An 18,285-nucleotide genomic window follows, 5' to 3' on the forward strand; every position below is an offset into this window, starting at 1 on the left:
TTTAAAATAAGAAAAGCAAAAGTAAGATAAACCATATTAAGACGGGAGAGTATTATTTTTTCCTCTCTGACGAACTTCACAACCCATATGATTATTATTTTTATGTACTCAAGTTGTAATGTTTTTGTCTCTTCATAATCTTTAAAACAAATCACCAGCGCTTACTTTGGAGCTTTTCATTTTATATATTTTTAGTGCCTCTAGAAATCCAGGAGTATCATGATATATTTGATAATAAAAAATATTATATCGAGCAATATTTTATTTTGATAAAGACAATATTTGATGTCTTGATCTCTGTGAGATATTTGACTCGTCTCGCCAAAAAATTATAGTATCTCTTTTTATAAGCATGTTTAGAATAGAATAGTCTCCTAGTAGATCTTAGGGTTTAAAAAACTTTGTATTTGTATTAACATATTTATTGAATTAAAGAACATGTACAAAATATATTACTACTTGATTATTGTTTTTTTATGTAGTCACGTATTAAATTAAATCACCAGCATTTTCTCAGAACTTTTCTTTTCATTTAATTTCTAGTCCCTGAATCCGAGCTCATATCTGACATGACAAATGTTTGACATGAGATTAGTTTATTAATCTATGTACATAATTAAAAATATTACTAGTACTCCCTCCGTCCCTATTTAGTTGTCCACTTTAGAAATGACACACATATTAAAGCAACAAGGATTAGCATAGTGAAGTTATAATTTTGCCCTTATTAATTATGATTCCAAAATAAATTTATTCCAGATAACTAATCAATGTTGGGAGAAGTTTAAATTTTCAAGAAGTTTAAATGAGGGTATAATAGGAAAAAAAAATGATCCTTTCTTGATTTGTCAAATGGACAAGTAAATAGGGACATCTAAAAGAGGAAATATGGACAAGTAAATAGGGACGGAGGGAGTACAATTTAAGTATCTTTCTTTCTAATTCGATTTGCTTCAGTCAAACAATTAATTCTAGGGTTTAAATGAAGAACAAAACTTCTATTGACTTGGCACATCCTTAAGAAACAATAAATAATAGGGGTAATATTACTATATTATCCTTTGACTTTAGCAAATTTAATGTTTTTAGAAATGTGTTAGATGATAAATAGTATTTAATAGCAAGGATAAAATAAACACAAAAAGTAAATTATCTCTTGATTTTCAAAACTAGATAAGTATTATTGGACAACTATCATAGTATAGTAGACAACTATTGTTGAAGAGTAATAAAAAGGCATTGCGTGCAGACAAACTAAAAGAACATAACTTGAATATAGCTAGGGCGCAGGATACTTATATAGATAATTAATATCTTGTTAATGTTAATAACATGTTTATTTTATTTCGAAAATTAGTTAGTGTAATACCCACAACTTAAGACTAATATATATTATCACAAAAAGTGCAAATTAATTAATATCACTACTAGCTTGTTATGCAATGCTTGTGTTGAACCAAACGTTGTGGAATACTACAATATTGTGTCTGAAGTTTTATATGGTAAATTTTGAGAAAATAGCCAAAAAAATCCTCAACCTATTAGCCAATTCTCAACTGCACACTTATTCTATATGGGGTCCTATTACCTTCCTGAACTATTTAAATATGGAATAATCACCTCCCTAAAAAGGCATAACCAATTTTATGTCAAAGCTGTGCAGCACACGCGATGAATCACTGTACATTCATTTTTTTTATTCTTTTTCTTTTTTTTCCTAGTAAATTATAATCCTAATCAAAATAATAATTTAATAATCTCATGTAAAATTATATAAAGTATCCATTTTTATCAAACCTAGAAATTGAAATTTACAAAAAATGCTTTCAAATAGAGATTGTTTTTCCAAAATACCAATGATTTCTTTAGAGAATAATAAGAGAAAATGATGAAAAAATCTCTACACCAAATTAAAGAAGAAGAACAACTCCATAGCTAGTCTACATAAACTTTCAATTTGAAATCCAACCCAAAAACAAAATTTCACAAATAAGTATTCACAAATGTGGGAGTGAAAAACAAATTTGATAAGAATGAAATTAGAAAGTGAAATTTCAAATTAACCATTGTTGGTTCATTGTGATTTGACTTCTTTTTATTTATTTATTTTGTTGAAATTATGAGGGATTTAAGAAAAAACTTGAACTTCATTTTTGAGCTTCATATATGAAAGTTTCTTATGAGTTAGGTGATTGACGTTGTTACTAAAAAAGGTTGATGTATGATTAACTAAGCATAAATCAGTAGCTATAAACTGATTTGGAGCTCCTAGAGACGAAATTTAGAAGATCGCCATTGAAGGACTTTGAGAAAAACTTGAAGAAATCATGAATGAGTATAGCAATTTTGTGATATAAAAAAAGGGAAAGAATTAAAAAAAAATGAATTACTTATATAATCTCCAATGAGATACTGCCACACGGATTATTTAGTTCAATTTTAGTCATTTTATGTCATTTTGTTGAACCCTTACGCGCCTACAAGAGGTGTATTCACCTTCTTGGATAGGTCAGCGTTTAAAGGTCACAAAATATCGAAAATAAAAAGTTCAGGAGGTAATAGGACCCGTGAAATATAAATGTGTAGTTGAGAATTGACTAATAGATTAGGGGGCATTTGACTATTTTCTCGTAAATTTTAGACCCAAATTAATGGCCAAACATTACTATTTTTGCTTGATGATTGAAATTCAGATGACACTCAAAAAACTTCAATTTTATTTTGTTGGCTAATTTTTTTCTTTTTTTTAAAAAAGTTTTATTTCTACTTAGGAATATATAGATAGCTTTAGCCTTTAGAGATTTATTTCCTAGTTCAACTAGATAAAGTAGGGATTTTACATGTCCACACGTTCAGTTCTTCATCGTTCAACATCTTTTCCACGTGAATAATGCAAACTTATAATCAACTCTAAATTACAATATACAAATATACAAGAGAAATTCAAGAAAGAAAGGAGGAAAAGGGTCTATAATGCACATTAATTTATAACGGAGTTTTCAATACACTTACAATTATAGTGAACCTCAAGCGGCTTTAATTGATATTTCATGGTGCTCTAACCAATAGTTTGAGGCTTTTTAGAAGTTGAGTTGGATTCAAATGATCAATGGAATTTGTAAGCCTTCTTGGAGGATTCTAGCTAGATATCATTGATGAAATAAAACTCTTAATTAAACACAAAATTATAACAGCTAAACACTATTATAGAGAGGCAAATGAAGTGACGGATACTCTAGCAAAATATGTCACTCAAATTCATGTCCTGAAAATTTTTTTGCAAGAAGTTGATCTTCCAGAAGTGGCTAAAGGTCTTCTTAAGATGAATAAACTGGATTTTCCCACTTTTTGAAGAAGAGACAAGAAGATTAATACCTGACAAGTTGATCCACTTTGAATACTTTTCTTTATATGCATTAACAATTGTAGTTTGAATACATTAGTATAGTTGTTTCGTAAAGATCTATGGATCAAAATCTTAATAGGATAGGATCTTTCTTGTTCGAAGATAATCCCCTCCATTTGGTTGTAAAAATTATTTAAAATAAATTACTTATATAAAAGGATTTCAATGCAAAACTAATTATTCAGATTAATCTCCACATTCATAATATCACAACCATCATCATCACCACAACAACAACATTGATATGTACCACAACCACAATGCGGATATCGCCGCCGCTGCATTGCCGGCAACGGCAGCTCCTCTAGCGTCGACGAAAACAAAATTTTTTTGATTGACTTGACCATGAATAAGAGTATCNACATTCATAATATCACAACCATCATCATCGCCACAACAACAACGTTGATATGTACCACAACCACAATGCGGATATCGCCGCCGCTGCATTGCCGGCAACAGCAGCTCCTCTAGCGTCGACGAAAACAATTTTTTTTTGATTGACTTGACCATGACTAAGAGTATCATGAATTATTCTACTGAGCTCATATTAGGCCTAGTGTATACTAGCTTGTACTTGAGATAATTTTGTTAATCTATGATTTAATTGTACCTCATTTCATTCCAAGTCAACAGAAAGAAAAGGACAATTTATAAATCTTTTTGGTAGTTTAATCAAATTGATGTGGGCATCTATTATTAGAATATTATTTTGAAATTGATTGAGTACATGTACGAATAAGTACTATATGTTCCTACAAATTCTTTCAACGAAAAAAAAAAAAGAAATAAAACATTACATGGGTGATCATGGAGAGCCTGTTTGGTCAAACTTCTTAGAGGTCAATAGCACTTTTTTATGGCTAAATTTTCAGTTCTTCATCGTCCAATACCCTTTTACACAGGATAAAATTCACAAATTATTAGTAGTATATTTTTTCTCGCAAGTTTGCTTCTATTTGGAAATATAGTTTTAGCCTTGTGAGATTTTAGTTCCTAGTTGGTAGATATTTATATAAGTTAATCATTGTGATATCAAAATCATTATTCACTAAACCTTTTAAAGAAAATTAAATAAAATTAACCTCTTTCTTAGGAGCTTTTACATTTTACTTTCTGACTCGAACTCACATCTATATATAGGTTATTTTGTTTTCTCTTAAATTTTTTTATCTCAAACCATAAGGCAAATCCAAGAACGGAGACTTGGCATTACCTTCGAATACAACACACGAATAATCCTTCACAGAAAAAAGAAGGAAGGAGATGCTAACATTGACAATTCAACCCTCACAAAAGGCCTAAAACTCACAATCTATAGGTTTGTGGTGAAATATGCCTAGTACTTACCATCTAAGCGATACCCTCTCGTCAGATTTACTACTTTAACATTCAAGGTTTGACCATTTATTTTGTGCACCCCCAACTCCTAAAAAAAACAACCCTATTAATTTGCATTATCACGCACCCGAGCAATCTCCTCTCGTCTTAATAAAAAGTATAAATCACTTTAAATTATCTGCCACATCCACCGCAACCACCACAACCGCCACCATCACCACCACCGTCACCGCAACAACATCCCTGGTACGTACCAGCATCTGCAGTAGTGCTGATTCCTGCTGCAGCTTCTCCACAACCACCACTATTGCTATTAACCGCTGTGGCTGCCGCTGCACCACCAGCGACAGCTAAAACAATCATATTTCCATCTTTTAATCCTCCGCTATGATTCGTTGTCGCACCAATTCCCACATCTGCCCCTTCCTCCTCCTTATTCTGCTTCTCTGAGCAGTATATGCAGCACAAAAAGAGCAAAAATGGAAACACAAAACTAAAGAATATGAGTATAATAACGCTTAAATCCATACTAAATATATATGCTTTTCAACTGGTCGGGTACTACTTTAGAGGCTATTTATAGGTGCAACATGCCTCACGACCCTCTGTCTGCTCTTATATCATGTTAGAAATGCGTAACCATCTCATCTAAAAGCTTAAGTTATTAGAGAGAGCACATTTTTATTAATTAATGATATTCTCAACCAACAAATTGTAATAGTGTGTAGTCTTATTACTCATCCGGCCATATAAATAGTTGTAGTAGTATTGTTTCTGTAGTTTTTTCTTACGATTTTTGTTACTATCTATTGTTTTTAATACTTCAATTGTTTTTTTTTTAGTTATTGTTCATAACATTTTGCTATATGCTTTCACTTCGGTTTAGTTCTTTTTCTCTGAATTGTTTTGATTATTTTCCCTTCATTCGAGGGTCTATAAGAAATAGTATGTCTATCTTTGTGGTAGGGATAAAATTTGCATCGATTTTTTTTTTTTTGTTCTAGGTCAGAATATTTTGTTATGCTTTCACTACCGTTTATCTTTTTTCTAGATTGTAATAAATTGAAATCACCGGAACTTTCCTTTTCGTTGTTTCAGTTGAAAACATCCAAGCTCATATTTGACCTGGTAAATGCTACTCCCTCCGTCCATTTTTATATGTCATTTCTTTTTATAAATAGTTGATCCATAATATTTGTCATTTCATAAAGTCAACGCATAAATTATCATATTGTTCCTTTTTTATCCTTGTGAGTAAGCCTTGAAAATATACATTTGACCAACTTAGAAAAGGTAAGTAAATGATTCATATTCATTGGTTAAATTAATTAATCAAAATAAATTAATTCATATTCATTGATTGAAAATTTGAGTTCCAAAAAAATTAAATAAGGGTAGAAGGGTAAAATTATTTTATTTCTTAATGCAAGTGCAAAGTNTTGTTCCTTTTTTATCCTTGTGAGTAAGCCTTGAAAATATACATTTGACCAACTTAGAAAAGGTAAGTAAATGATTCATGTTCATTGGTTAAACTAATTAATCAAAATAAATTAATTCATATTCATTGATTGAAAATTTGAGTTCCAAAAAAATTAAATAAGGATAGAAGGGTAAAATTATTTTATTTCTTAATGCAATGGGAGAGTTAAAAGATGACATATAAAAAGAGACAGAGGAAGTAATAAGATTAATTAGTTTATTAATTTACATACCGGATCAAAGATTAGTTTATTAATGAGTAAATTTAAGTAGCTTTCTTCCCAATTCGATTGCGTGTCAGCGAAATAATTAATCTAATTGGTGATGGAATACCAAATGTAGAATATGTAATCTCTGGGTCAATGTTGTCTTGATTTAATGTTACTGCTTAAATTTTTAAGTCAATATTATGGATTAACATAATCAAAAGGATTACGTTGCAGACAAACAAAAAGATTGTCACATGAATAGATAGTAATTAAATAAGTTAAATAATTTGGATTACAACATTATTACATGGATATAAGCTAATCTTTTTCCCTTTTTCATTTAAGTTCTACTTCTTTTGGTAATATAGCTTAAGCCTTGAGGCTTTGTGAAAATCCGAAATTTTATGGGATATTCGAGATGTCTAGAGAAATATGTGTCTTTTTTTGTAGACGTGATCTACAATTCAGGATAAAGTAGCCTTCAGAAAATCTCAACGGGGTCTTAGGGTTTGAAAAACTTTGTATTTAATTTGTATTAAAATATTTATTAAATATAAACAAAGTATATTACTTGAATAATTTTTATATATACTCAAAGTTGTAATTAATCAAATCACCAGCGCTTTCTCGGAACTTTTCTAATTCATTTTTTTTTAATTCCTTAATCCAAGTTCATATTTGACATGGCAAAATTATTAGTTTATTAATCAAAATTTAGTTTATTAATCTACAATTTTAGTACCATTCTTTCCAATTCGATTTGCATGTCAGCCAAACAAACCTAAAAATAGAAAATGTAATCTTGATTTAATGCTACAGCTTGAATTTTTAAGTCAATATTATGGTTGACCTTCTTTTAGGGTTTAAATGAAGAACAAAATTATCATAATAAAAAAGGATTACGTGCTGACAAACTAATTTAAAAACCACCACCCTGAGTATAGCAGGTACTTATATAAATTAAATTCTTGCGGATGTGAATAACATGTGTAATTGCCACAATTAGATTCAATATTACCACAAAAGAAGTGTAAATCAATTAATATCAGACTATATCAAAAATGATCTTTAACGACAATTAATTGATGATAATAGATAAATTATTGCTAAATATATATTTTTAAAGGCAATTAACACTCTTTGTAAACAATGGTGAATCCAGAAATTTTATATGCTCAAATTTTTTTATCTCAGAAATTGCTACATTAAATGGGTGCTCAATTAATACATTTCAATGGAATACTAAATTTTATACATAAATAGCACTAATGTTTGTCACAAAAGGCAATGGATGCTTAAGCACCCATATGCACAAGGTAGGACTGCCACGGATGGTAAATGTCCCTTAAGCCTATAACGACATTAAATCAAATGACAATTAACTAATGCCAATAAAAGTTTTAACTGTCTTTATTAATGTACATATATATTACTAAGACTTTTTTTGGGTTATAGTGTCACTACTAGCTTGTTATTCAATGAATATATATTGTGGATTTTTTATAGTCTATTGACATGATTAACTTGTCCTATTTTATAAACTTTTCTGCACGTATACTCACTCGATCAGGAAGTTTGACTTGTGTTTGAAGTTTAAAATACCCAAATTCGAAGTTTTATATAGGTGAAGTTTAAATATAAAATTTAATAAAACTTCAATATTTTTATCGAAATTTTATTATTTCTATCAGAAGTTCATGCTAAATTTCAACTTTATTTAAACGGCTAATTTTCTTTTTCCGGTTAAATTTTATTTCTCTAAAAAATAAAGCTTTAGCCGTGAGAGATTTATTTCCTATTCAACCAAATAAACTAGAAATTTTACATCGTCCTAACACCTTTTCCACATGATACTATTTTTCAGCCACACAAATTAGATAATTCCATAAATAAAATTTCATGATAAATAGCATAAAAAATAAAAAAAAGGAAAAACCTACTATCCACATTAATTTATACTCCATATACAAATACAAAACATCGAGTAAAAAAAAATCAAAATTAATGGTGTCAAAACTACAAATTAATTCAAATTAACCGCCACATCCACCACAACCACCGCAACCACCACCACCACAACCACTGCCATCACCACCACCACCGCAACAACAACCCTGGGACGACGATGTACCAGCATCTGCAGTAGTGCTGGTTCCAGTTGCTGCAGCAGCAGCACCACCACTAGTGTTATTATTATTACCTTTGTCCCTATCACTGCTACCAACCACTGCCGCTACCGCTGCACCACCGGCGATGGCAGCTGCTCCGGCGCCGGCCAACACAACCAAATTCCCGTCTCGTAATCCGCTGGCCCCACTGCCTATTTCCACATCGCTTGCTTGAGGTTTTTTCTTATACTTCTGGCATATGGCGCACGAAATGAAGGAACCAGGTATCAGAATAACGCAGAGTATGGGCACAAGAAGGAGTAACTCCATAGTAAATAAATATAGTTGTAAAGTATTTTAATTAGACCCTATTTATAGCAAGTCAATATGTTTGCAGTAAATTTTAAAGTGATAAAAAATAACTGTAATCACAAATAAAATATGATGATATAGTGATTTTATTGATAAATATATAAGTACAATTTTGTTCATGTTCATCCAAGGGGCGTATCTAGGAGGGGCTCACCGGGTTCATGTGAACCCATGATCTCCTTCTGAGATTATGTAGAGTAGTGTTATAATTATTTTTTAAATTCTTAAATATAGATGTGTTAACCCACACTCAAAATATTATATAATACAATGATTATTGGATGCACCTTTCTAAGTAACGATAGAAATTTAAATCTTTTATATCTATCTTGTCTTTTTCGTCTTGAATTGGGTAACACCTCTCACATATATAAGAAGTAATTTTGGACCTATAATTTTTAATGTTTAACGAGTTCAAGAGATAAAACCTAAAGGTCATACCGATAAAATTTATATATTAGTCCCACCTTTTTGTAGTAGTGCACCTCTCCTCTCAAAATTCTAAATACGCCCATGTGTTCATCTCTTGATTATTTTTCTCTACAGTGTTAATGATATATTTCTTGAACTTAGGATGATATGGACTTTCGTATGATATATTTGTAACTGCCTAGAACATCGAGCAACAAGGCTTTGAGAAAGATAATAGTTAATGGATAAGTGTCATTTTTTCGTAAGCTTGAACTAGATTTAGGATAGAATAGCCTGACTCGAAGAATTTCTATGAATAAAGTATTTATTAAAAATTATTGAATATTTACAAAGTATATCACTTGATTAGTTTTTTGTGTACTCAAAGTCGCAATAAATCAAATCACCAGCACTTTCTAGGAACTTTACTTTTCATTTTTTTAGTTCCTAAATCCTAACTCATATTTGACCTGGTAAATGCTAATGAGATTAGTTTATTAAAAATATACCTGATCAAGGATTAGTTTATTAATCTACAACTTTATAGTACCTTTCTTTGCAAGTAGATTTGCTTGTCAGCCAAACAAATAATATAATTGGTGATTAATACCTGAATATTCTTTGTCTGAGTCATACAACATCCAGAAAAGAGGAAGACCTAATTAACAATCATCTTAATAAAGTCAATGTAATCTTGATTTAATGCTATTGTTTGAATTTTTAAGTCAATATTATGGTTGCCCAACTTCTTGGACATATAAATGAAGAACAAAATTGACATAATCAAAAGGATTACGTTGTAGATAAACTAATTAAATAACATCGCATGAATACCAACTAAATAAATTAAAGGGAAAATTATGCATGTATAAGCAGACATATACTAGATAATTAGTAACATAGCTATAGTTTGCCTTAATTACAATTCGCGATCTATTTTTAGCTATAATTATGCGGCTCAACTTTTTAGTTGTGTATATTTCGCACATTTGCATAATTCGGAATTTGTATAATATAATTTTATAACTGTTTACATTTTGTAATTGTATAACTTCGTTATTTCGAATTTATACAAAAATAACTGAATTATACTAATGTACCCACGATTTATACNACCGCCTAGAACATCGAGCAACAAGGCTTTGAGAAGATAATATTTAATGTATTGATCTCTTTGTGAATATCTAACACTTCGTGAGATATTCCATATGACTTTCAATGGATAAGTGCCCTTTTTTCATAGGCTTGAACTGGGTTTAGGATAGAATAGTCTGACTCGAAGAATTTCTATGAATAAAGTATTTATTAAAAATTATTGAATATTTACGAAGTATATCACTTGATTAGTTTTTTTTTGTGTACTCAAAGTCGCAATAAATCAAATCACCAGCACTTTCTAGGAAATTTACTTTTCATTTTCTTAGTTCCTAAATCCTAACTCATATTTGACCTGGTAAATGCTAATGAGATTAGTTTATTAATAAATATACTTGATCAAGGATTAGTTTATTAATCTACAATTTTATAGTACCTTTCCTTGTAAGTAGATTTGCTTGTCAGCCAAACAATTGGTGATTAATACCTGAATATTCTTTGTCTGAGTCATACAATATCCAGAAAAAAGGAAGACCTAATTAACAATTATCTTAATAAAGTCAATGTAATATTGATTTAATGTTATTGTTTGAATTTTTAAGTCAATATTATGGTTGGCCAACTTCTTGGACATATAAATGAAGAACAAAATTGACATAAACAAAAGGATTACGTTGTAGATAAACTAATTAAATAACATCGCATGAATACCAACTAAATAAATTAAAGGGAAAATTACGCGCGTATAAGCAAACATATACTAGTTAATTAGTTAGCATAACTATAGTTTGCATTAATTACAATTAGCGACCTATTGTTAGCTATAATTACGCGGCTCAACTTTTTAGTTTTGTATATTTCGCACGTTTGTATGATTCGAAATTTGTATAATATAATTTGTATAGATATTTACATTTTGTAATTGTATAACTTTGTTATTTTTGAATTTATTCAAAAATAACTGAATTATACTAATGTACCCGCGATTTATACAAACCTTCAAATTAAACAAACGATACAACCTAAATTGTAGCTACAGCCCGTAATATGCAAACTATAGCTATGGAACATAATTAAGTTTATTATAGTGGTTATTTTAAAGTACCCCTAAATTAAAATCTTGCAGATGTTAATGACACGTTTAATCTATTTGAAAATTTGTTAGTGTAATAGCTAAACCTTGTTAGTGCAATATTTCTTGGTGGGTTGGGCCTTTGTTACACCCTGGGCCAACAAACCAGTCCATTTTATAAGGCCCAAATTAGACAAAATGTCAAAACTTTTAAGGAAAAACTACAAACATACTTCACCACCATTTATACTATTATTACCTATACTTTTAAAATATTACATATATTACCACTAACTAAGAGTATCCTACCATATATTGAGGAAAATACACTTAGATACATGTATTTTTTCTATCAGATTCACAAAAATAAGGAGAGAGCCAAGCGAAATTCGTATGTATCCCAGATACATGTGAATCACATTAGTTACACACTAGATACATGTATATGTATATATTTGATGTGATTCACATGCATTTGGGATACCATATAAATGGGTGAGTGGTGAGCGAGATGGAGAGAGGCAAACTAGATTTGTTATGTATCCCAGCAGATACATGTAAATCCACTTGAATACAATATATATCTAGAACAAATTACACATAATTTTGATCCAATTGTATCCCCAGTTACATGTGTCTAAATGCATCTTACTGTATATGGATAACCCAAAATCTAGTAAAATACGTAATATTGCAAATTAGAGTGTATCTAATTAAGTAATAAGCTCCCAAACTAGTGGGATTTATGTAAGTCTCTAATTTTTTATACAAAAAATAGCTCACTTAAAAAAATAAGCCACTTATTACAATATAAGTGGTCATTTGACATTTTTATCTTTCAAAATTTGGCCAGTCTTCTTCTACATCCTTATTCTTCGTCTTCTTATTCTACTGCCTCCTTCTTTGTCTTCTTCGTTTTCTTCTTCTCCTCATTTTTTTATTCGAGGTAGCATAAACGTGAATTGTTTCAAGTGAATTATATATCAAGACTGAAAACATCGAGAGAATTTCATATCTAAAATGTGGGGTTGTTTAGAGGTGATTTTGAGTTGATCGAGGTTGAATCAGTGTATACTTCATGTATAGTTAACTTATATTCAATAATGTATATTCATTGTAAAGCTCATGTATAGATAAACAATTGTATAGTCTGTGTATATTTTATATGATTTTTAGCAATATACATCGTAGCGTTAGTGTATACTTCCTATGACTTTTAACTGTTTTTTAATGTAAAAGAAAAGCATGAGTATATTTATTATAGAATAAATGTTTTATTATATATATTTGAAACTAGCTCTTTTAAAGAACTAGACTTACTACAACTTTCAAACGGTGATACTCAAGAATGGCTCCGAGAAGGATTGATCTCGAACTTTTGACCTCACTCAATTAACCACCACATCCACCACAACCCCCGCAACCACCTCCACCGCAACTCCCACCACCACCCCCACCACCACAACAACAACCTTGGGACGTAGCGCCGGCCAAAACAACCAAATTCCCATCTTGTAATCCGCGCCCTCCACCGCCTATTTCCACATCGCTTGCTCGAGCTTTATCTTTATCATGCTGGCGTTTGCCGAGGCATATGGCGCACAAAAGGAACGAAATCGGTATCACAAAAAAGCTTAGTATAGGCACAATAATTATTAAGTCCATAGTAAATATGATTGACAACTATTTTAATTAGAGACTATATATAGCAAGTCAGCTGTTCCCAACAAATTTTAAAATAATGAAAATTGACCACAATCACCAATAAAAAATAATAATTCCTAATAAGTATCTGAGTACAATTTTATTTATCTCTTGATTCTTCTGTTTCAATTTTATACAATATAGACTTCATTTTATCGCCAACAATATTTGATGTTATGGGGTATTCGACATAAAGAAATATGTGTTCCTTTTTATAAGGCTTAAGCTATTTTTAGGATAAAGTAGCCTTCGAGAAATTTTGTCGGACCTTAGGATTTGAATATCTTTGTATTTGTATTAAAGAAAATTATTGAATATGTAGAAGGTATATTAATTGATTGACATTTTTATTTACCCAATAATCAAATCACCAACACTTTCTCGGAACTTTTCTTTTCATTTTTTTTTTCAGTTCCTAAATCGAGCTCATATTTGACCTGGGAAATGCTAATCATGAGATTAGTTAATTAATCCATATAGTACTTGATTAAATAATAGTTTATTGGAAGACTAAAAGTAGAATATATAATCTTTGAGCCAAATACTCCAAAATACGCATATAGAAACTGCTTCCCAAAGCTGCATTCAACTCTTAGCAATGAACTGTCCATTCCAATTCAAACTAAGAGAGCTTTTGACCAAAATTTAAAAATGTATATATTTTTACCATTTTGATATGAGGAGAAATGCAAATTATAATTCTCGAAAACCACTCTTTCAATACAGGACACTAAATCAACACAAACCAAAATGAAGACATCATCACGTGTTTATCATCAATCAACTGCTTTTTTTTTCCTCCCTAGGAACTCCCACCCTTTATACTCCCTTGGTGACTCGAACTTACAACATTCGGGTTGGAAGTGAGGGTGCTTACCATCCCAGCAACTCTCTCTCGTCAATCAACTGCTAGTTAGGAGAGAAACACTAAAATATCCTGAAATTCTTAAAAGCCACTAACTTTTAAATCCAAACACATTAAACTACCCAGCACCAAAACCCAAATTAAGAACTTCAACACATCTTTCTGAACAATAACATTTTAGATGAATATTCAAGAACAATGTAGGCAAGGGAAGAAACACATTTAATAAGCAAAAATCTTGAAAATCCAAAAAAAAAAAAAAAACACCAAATTTCAAATATAACCACACCAAACTACCAAACCCCAGAACCCAAAATGTGAACTTTAACACATCTTGATCCACAATCAACTATTTAGATGATGATTCAAAAAATTTGCCAAAAGAGAGAAAAGTACCTTGATGAATGCATGAGAGCAAGTTTGAGAGGCCCAGATTGGAGCTCAGCCCATCTATTAGTACAGACATTAATGGAGAAATCCAAACCCTCTGAGTAAAATCTTGCTGCTTTTGGTACATCCTTGTGTAGCTGTAGTACCCATCTGCATGATGCTGCCATTTTCACCCAAAAGTGAGACAGACACTTTTCGTTTTGCTGCTCTATTGGGTCGGGTCGGAACTAATGGGTCACCTGGTTCAGTTAACACTACATTTCAAATTATGGAACCGAATTAAAAGGGAAGTGTTAGGCACCTAAAAAGTCCATTAAAATTGGTTAACTTACAGGACATGAATTAATAATAACTAGGCTTTGGTAAGTCGTTATCTAAATCACTTCATCAAAATAATACATTATTTTGAAAATTTTCGAAATTAAAATAAATGTATGTGATAGTATCGTATTATTTTATTTAATGGACAAAAAGACTAATATTAACAATGTTGATTATAAATATACTAGTTACTAGGAGTAACATTTTATGCATAATTTATAGGGTTTTGATCGCATATTTCCCTCTCTACCTGAATTCAATCCATAAGAAAAGAAATGTGGTGCAATTTATATTCACGTCTAATATAGAAGTCCCTCATTTAAGAGAACAAACTCATTTACTTTAAATTTATTGGTCAGGATTGCGTGTTAACATGTATGTGTAACGATTTAATCCAAATATTCAAAACATCTTGAGAACCTAATATTTCGATTTACATCGAAGAAACAACCTCGTCACAACTAGGATATACATGATCGGATTGATTCAAATTTTTCCATTATCAAATAAAATAATTTATGTCAAATTGTTAAATTTATAAATCAAACCAAACTAATAAAATTCAGATTTTTCAACCTTGAATTTACGAGTTTCAATTTTTTCTTCGATAAAAGTATTATACATATCCACCCATAAACTCAATTATCCCACGTTAGCACCAATATTTTTTCTCTAAAAATGATAAAAGAACATGTGGCCCCAAAAGGCATAACAATACACTATCACAGAACACATATCAAGTGAGGTAAAAGGTCTCTATATGCACACTAATTCACAACATATCAATCTTTACTGTGGATATCTAACATTAAAAAATCAACACAAAGATTCATAATGGTTCGATTTCCCATTTTCTCTTCTCCTATTCCAATTTTTTTTTTTTTTAAAACTGCAATTTTATTCAAATTAATCTCCACAACCGTCAGAGACTCAAAGTCATCACCACCATCACTACCACCGCTACGAAACCAGTATAGCTATGGTTGCACCACCTTCTAGAACAGCTCGTCCGGCCTGGGCCAAGCCAATCATATTCCTGTCTCTCAATCCACGGGCCCCACTAGCCGCGGCCATTTCCACATCAGCTCTTCCTTTATCCTCATCCTTCTGGTGTTTGTAGCGCCATATGGCACACAAAATGATCAAAATGGGCATCACAAAAATGCAGAATATGATCGCAAAAATAGCTAAGTCCATAGTAAATATGACAACTATTTTAATTAGAGACTCTTTATAATAAGCCATCGACCAATTACGATATTATTTTTCCTTTTTATTCATATGATAAAATAATGTACTCAAGTTGTAATATTTTTTGGCTCTTCATATGTAATCCTTAAATTAAATCACTAGCGCTTACTTTGGAACTTTTCATTTTATACTATATTTTTAGTTCCTTTCAACTATAGGAGTATCATGAATTGTTCTACTGATATCTCTGAGCTCTTTTTTGGTCTGGTAGAATATGCTTTTGACTTAACATAATCTAATTAATCTATAAATTTTAGTACCTTTCTTTCCATTTCGATTTGCGTGTCACCTGAACAATTAAGCTATTTGTGATGGAAGCCTAAATAAAAAAAAGTAGGGTGTAATCGTTAAAATGAAGAAAATGACTTTCTGTAACCTAGAGGATATTAAGATGGAGGCTCTCCCGTTAGTAGAGATCTCTAGCAGCAATATCTTTGTTCCTAACTACGTGCCCCCGTAGGATTATCTCAAGTAACTTAGCTAGTGGATCCACCTAAGCTAGAAGTTTAAGGTCCTTGCTTTGTCAAGTAAGTACTTCTCTTTTCAGAGTGGGAGCAAGACATCGGATTTCATGTTATAGCTCACATGGTCTATTTCGGTTAATAGTAAATATTTCACAAAATGAACCAAGTTGTTCTTAGAGATTTTATGAAGCTTTCCTTGTGATTTTAAGATGGATTGACCATGTTCACGACTTATGATCTTTCTTTAAAGGTTGTACTATTTTTAGTTTGGTCATGCATATCATGTTTTCGATTATGTCCCCTTATGATCATGTTTCGTGTTTTTATGCATATACCTAATACTAATTAGTTTCATAGACTAATGCATACGTGTGCCTATATTGTTTAATTAATGTAGGATTTGATGTTTCATCTCCTCCCGCTCGTGGGTAGACATATCTCATATTCACCCTCACTCAAAGCCCCTATCCCCCAATCCCACCACCCTACATCTGATCTCTACCCTCACGTTCACACCCTTTTAAGATTTGCTTCTATTGGGAAATATAGTTTTAGCGTTGTGAGATTTATTTTCTAGTTCAAGGAGGATAAACATATATGGGCAAAAAGTAGGTGTTTGTAAAGTAAGAAGTAAGTAATACATAAAATTACACGTTTTTGTGAGTTTAGAGTAATTAGACTATATATAGTGTGCCATAAGTTTTTTGAAATTAACTGATTAAGTTTGAACATAACTTATGAAATATATATTATGTTACAAAAATATAAACTTAGTTTATAATCTGTGATATGTTTTTATTGAGGATATAAATTAAAGAACAAAACAAAATCGGAGTTGAAATGCAAAAGTGATTCAAACATTTTAGAAGTCACAAGCTTTTCATCTTCCAACCCCTTCCACTCGAAGTAAAAATCACAAATAACTATTCTTCAATCACATAATTAAAAATTAGCTAATTTCACAAGTGAGACTTTATAATTACAGCAAATGCTATTTTCATTTCCCAAATTCCTAGAAGGGAAACGCCCTATAGTGCATATTAATTTACAAAAGGTCTTCAATACGAATAAGAAACATTAGAAAATCAAAACAAAATATTCACAGTTAAAGTGATCTTTCCAAATTCCAAATCAATTCAAATTAGCCACAACCACCTCCGCAACCGCCACCACAACCGCCACCACAACCACCACCACCACCACCACCACCACCACCGCAGCAACAACCATTGTACACAACAACATTTGTAGTAGTGCCGGTTCCAGTCGCTGCCACTGCACCACCGGCACCGGTCAAAGCAAGTATTTTCATTTTCCTGTCTCTTAATTCGCGGGCTTTTAATTCACGAGCTTTTAATTCACGGGCCCAATTATCTATTTCCACATCGGCTCCTCCTTTATCCTTATCCTTATCGCGTATGCGAAGATATATTTTGTATGAAATAACCGAAATAGGTATCATAAGAACGCCAAATATGATCCCTAAAATGAGTCCGTTCATCGTAAATATGCTTAACAACTATTTTAATTAGAGGCCATTTATAAGAAGCCACCGACCGATTACGATATTATTTTTTTTCTCTTCTTAGACCATATGATAAAAAATTTATATGTACTAAAGTTGTACATTTTTTGGCTCTTCATGGTACTTAAAACAAATCACCAACGATCCTCAATTTATTTTTAGTTCCTTTGAATCAAGGGGTATCATGAATTGTTCTTTATAATTTAAGTAGCTTCCTTTTTAATTCGATTTCCGTGTCAGTCAAATAATTAATCTAGTTGGTGACGGAAGCC

At 31.2% G+C, this 18,285-nt stretch overlaps 3 protein-coding genes across 4 annotated transcripts in view; all 3 read right to left on the reverse strand.

Annotated features, from left to right (window-relative positions):
• Positions 1–14,761, reverse strand: part of LOC125876539 (uncharacterized) — a 34,630-nt gene extending 19,869 nt beyond the window's left edge. For both annotated transcript variants that reach the window (XM_049557750.1, XM_049557749.1), the window contains exon 1: positions 14,692–14,761. The gene's annotated coding sequence lies outside the window, so the exon portion shown is untranslated. The remainder of the gene's footprint in view (positions 1–14,691) is intronic.
• LOC125876085 (uncharacterized) lies at positions 4,922–8,873 on the reverse strand. The gene is made up of 2 exons (XM_049557203.1): positions 8,474–8,873; positions 4,922–5,193 (listed from the first exon to the last, which is right to left on the reverse strand). The coding sequence occupies exons 1-2, from the start codon at positions 8,871–8,873 to the stop codon at positions 4,922–4,924; spliced, it is 672 nt and encodes a 223-aa protein (XP_049413160.1).
• Positions 14,762–17,629: 2,868 nt separating the features above from the next.
• Positions 17,630–17,989, reverse strand: LOC125876087 (glycine-rich RNA-binding protein 2, mitochondrial-like). The gene has a single exon (XM_049557204.1). The coding sequence runs from the start codon at positions 17,987–17,989 to the stop codon at positions 17,630–17,632; it is 360 nt and encodes a 119-aa protein (XP_049413161.1).
• Between the last annotated feature and the right edge of the window lie 296 nt (positions 17,990–18,285).

The sequence above is a fragment of the Solanum stenotomum genome, chromosome 9 (assembly GCF_019186545.1).
Source record: "Solanum stenotomum isolate F172 chromosome 9, ASM1918654v1, whole genome shotgun sequence".
NCBI lineage: Eukaryota > Viridiplantae > Streptophyta > Magnoliopsida > Solanales > Solanaceae > Solanum > Solanum stenotomum.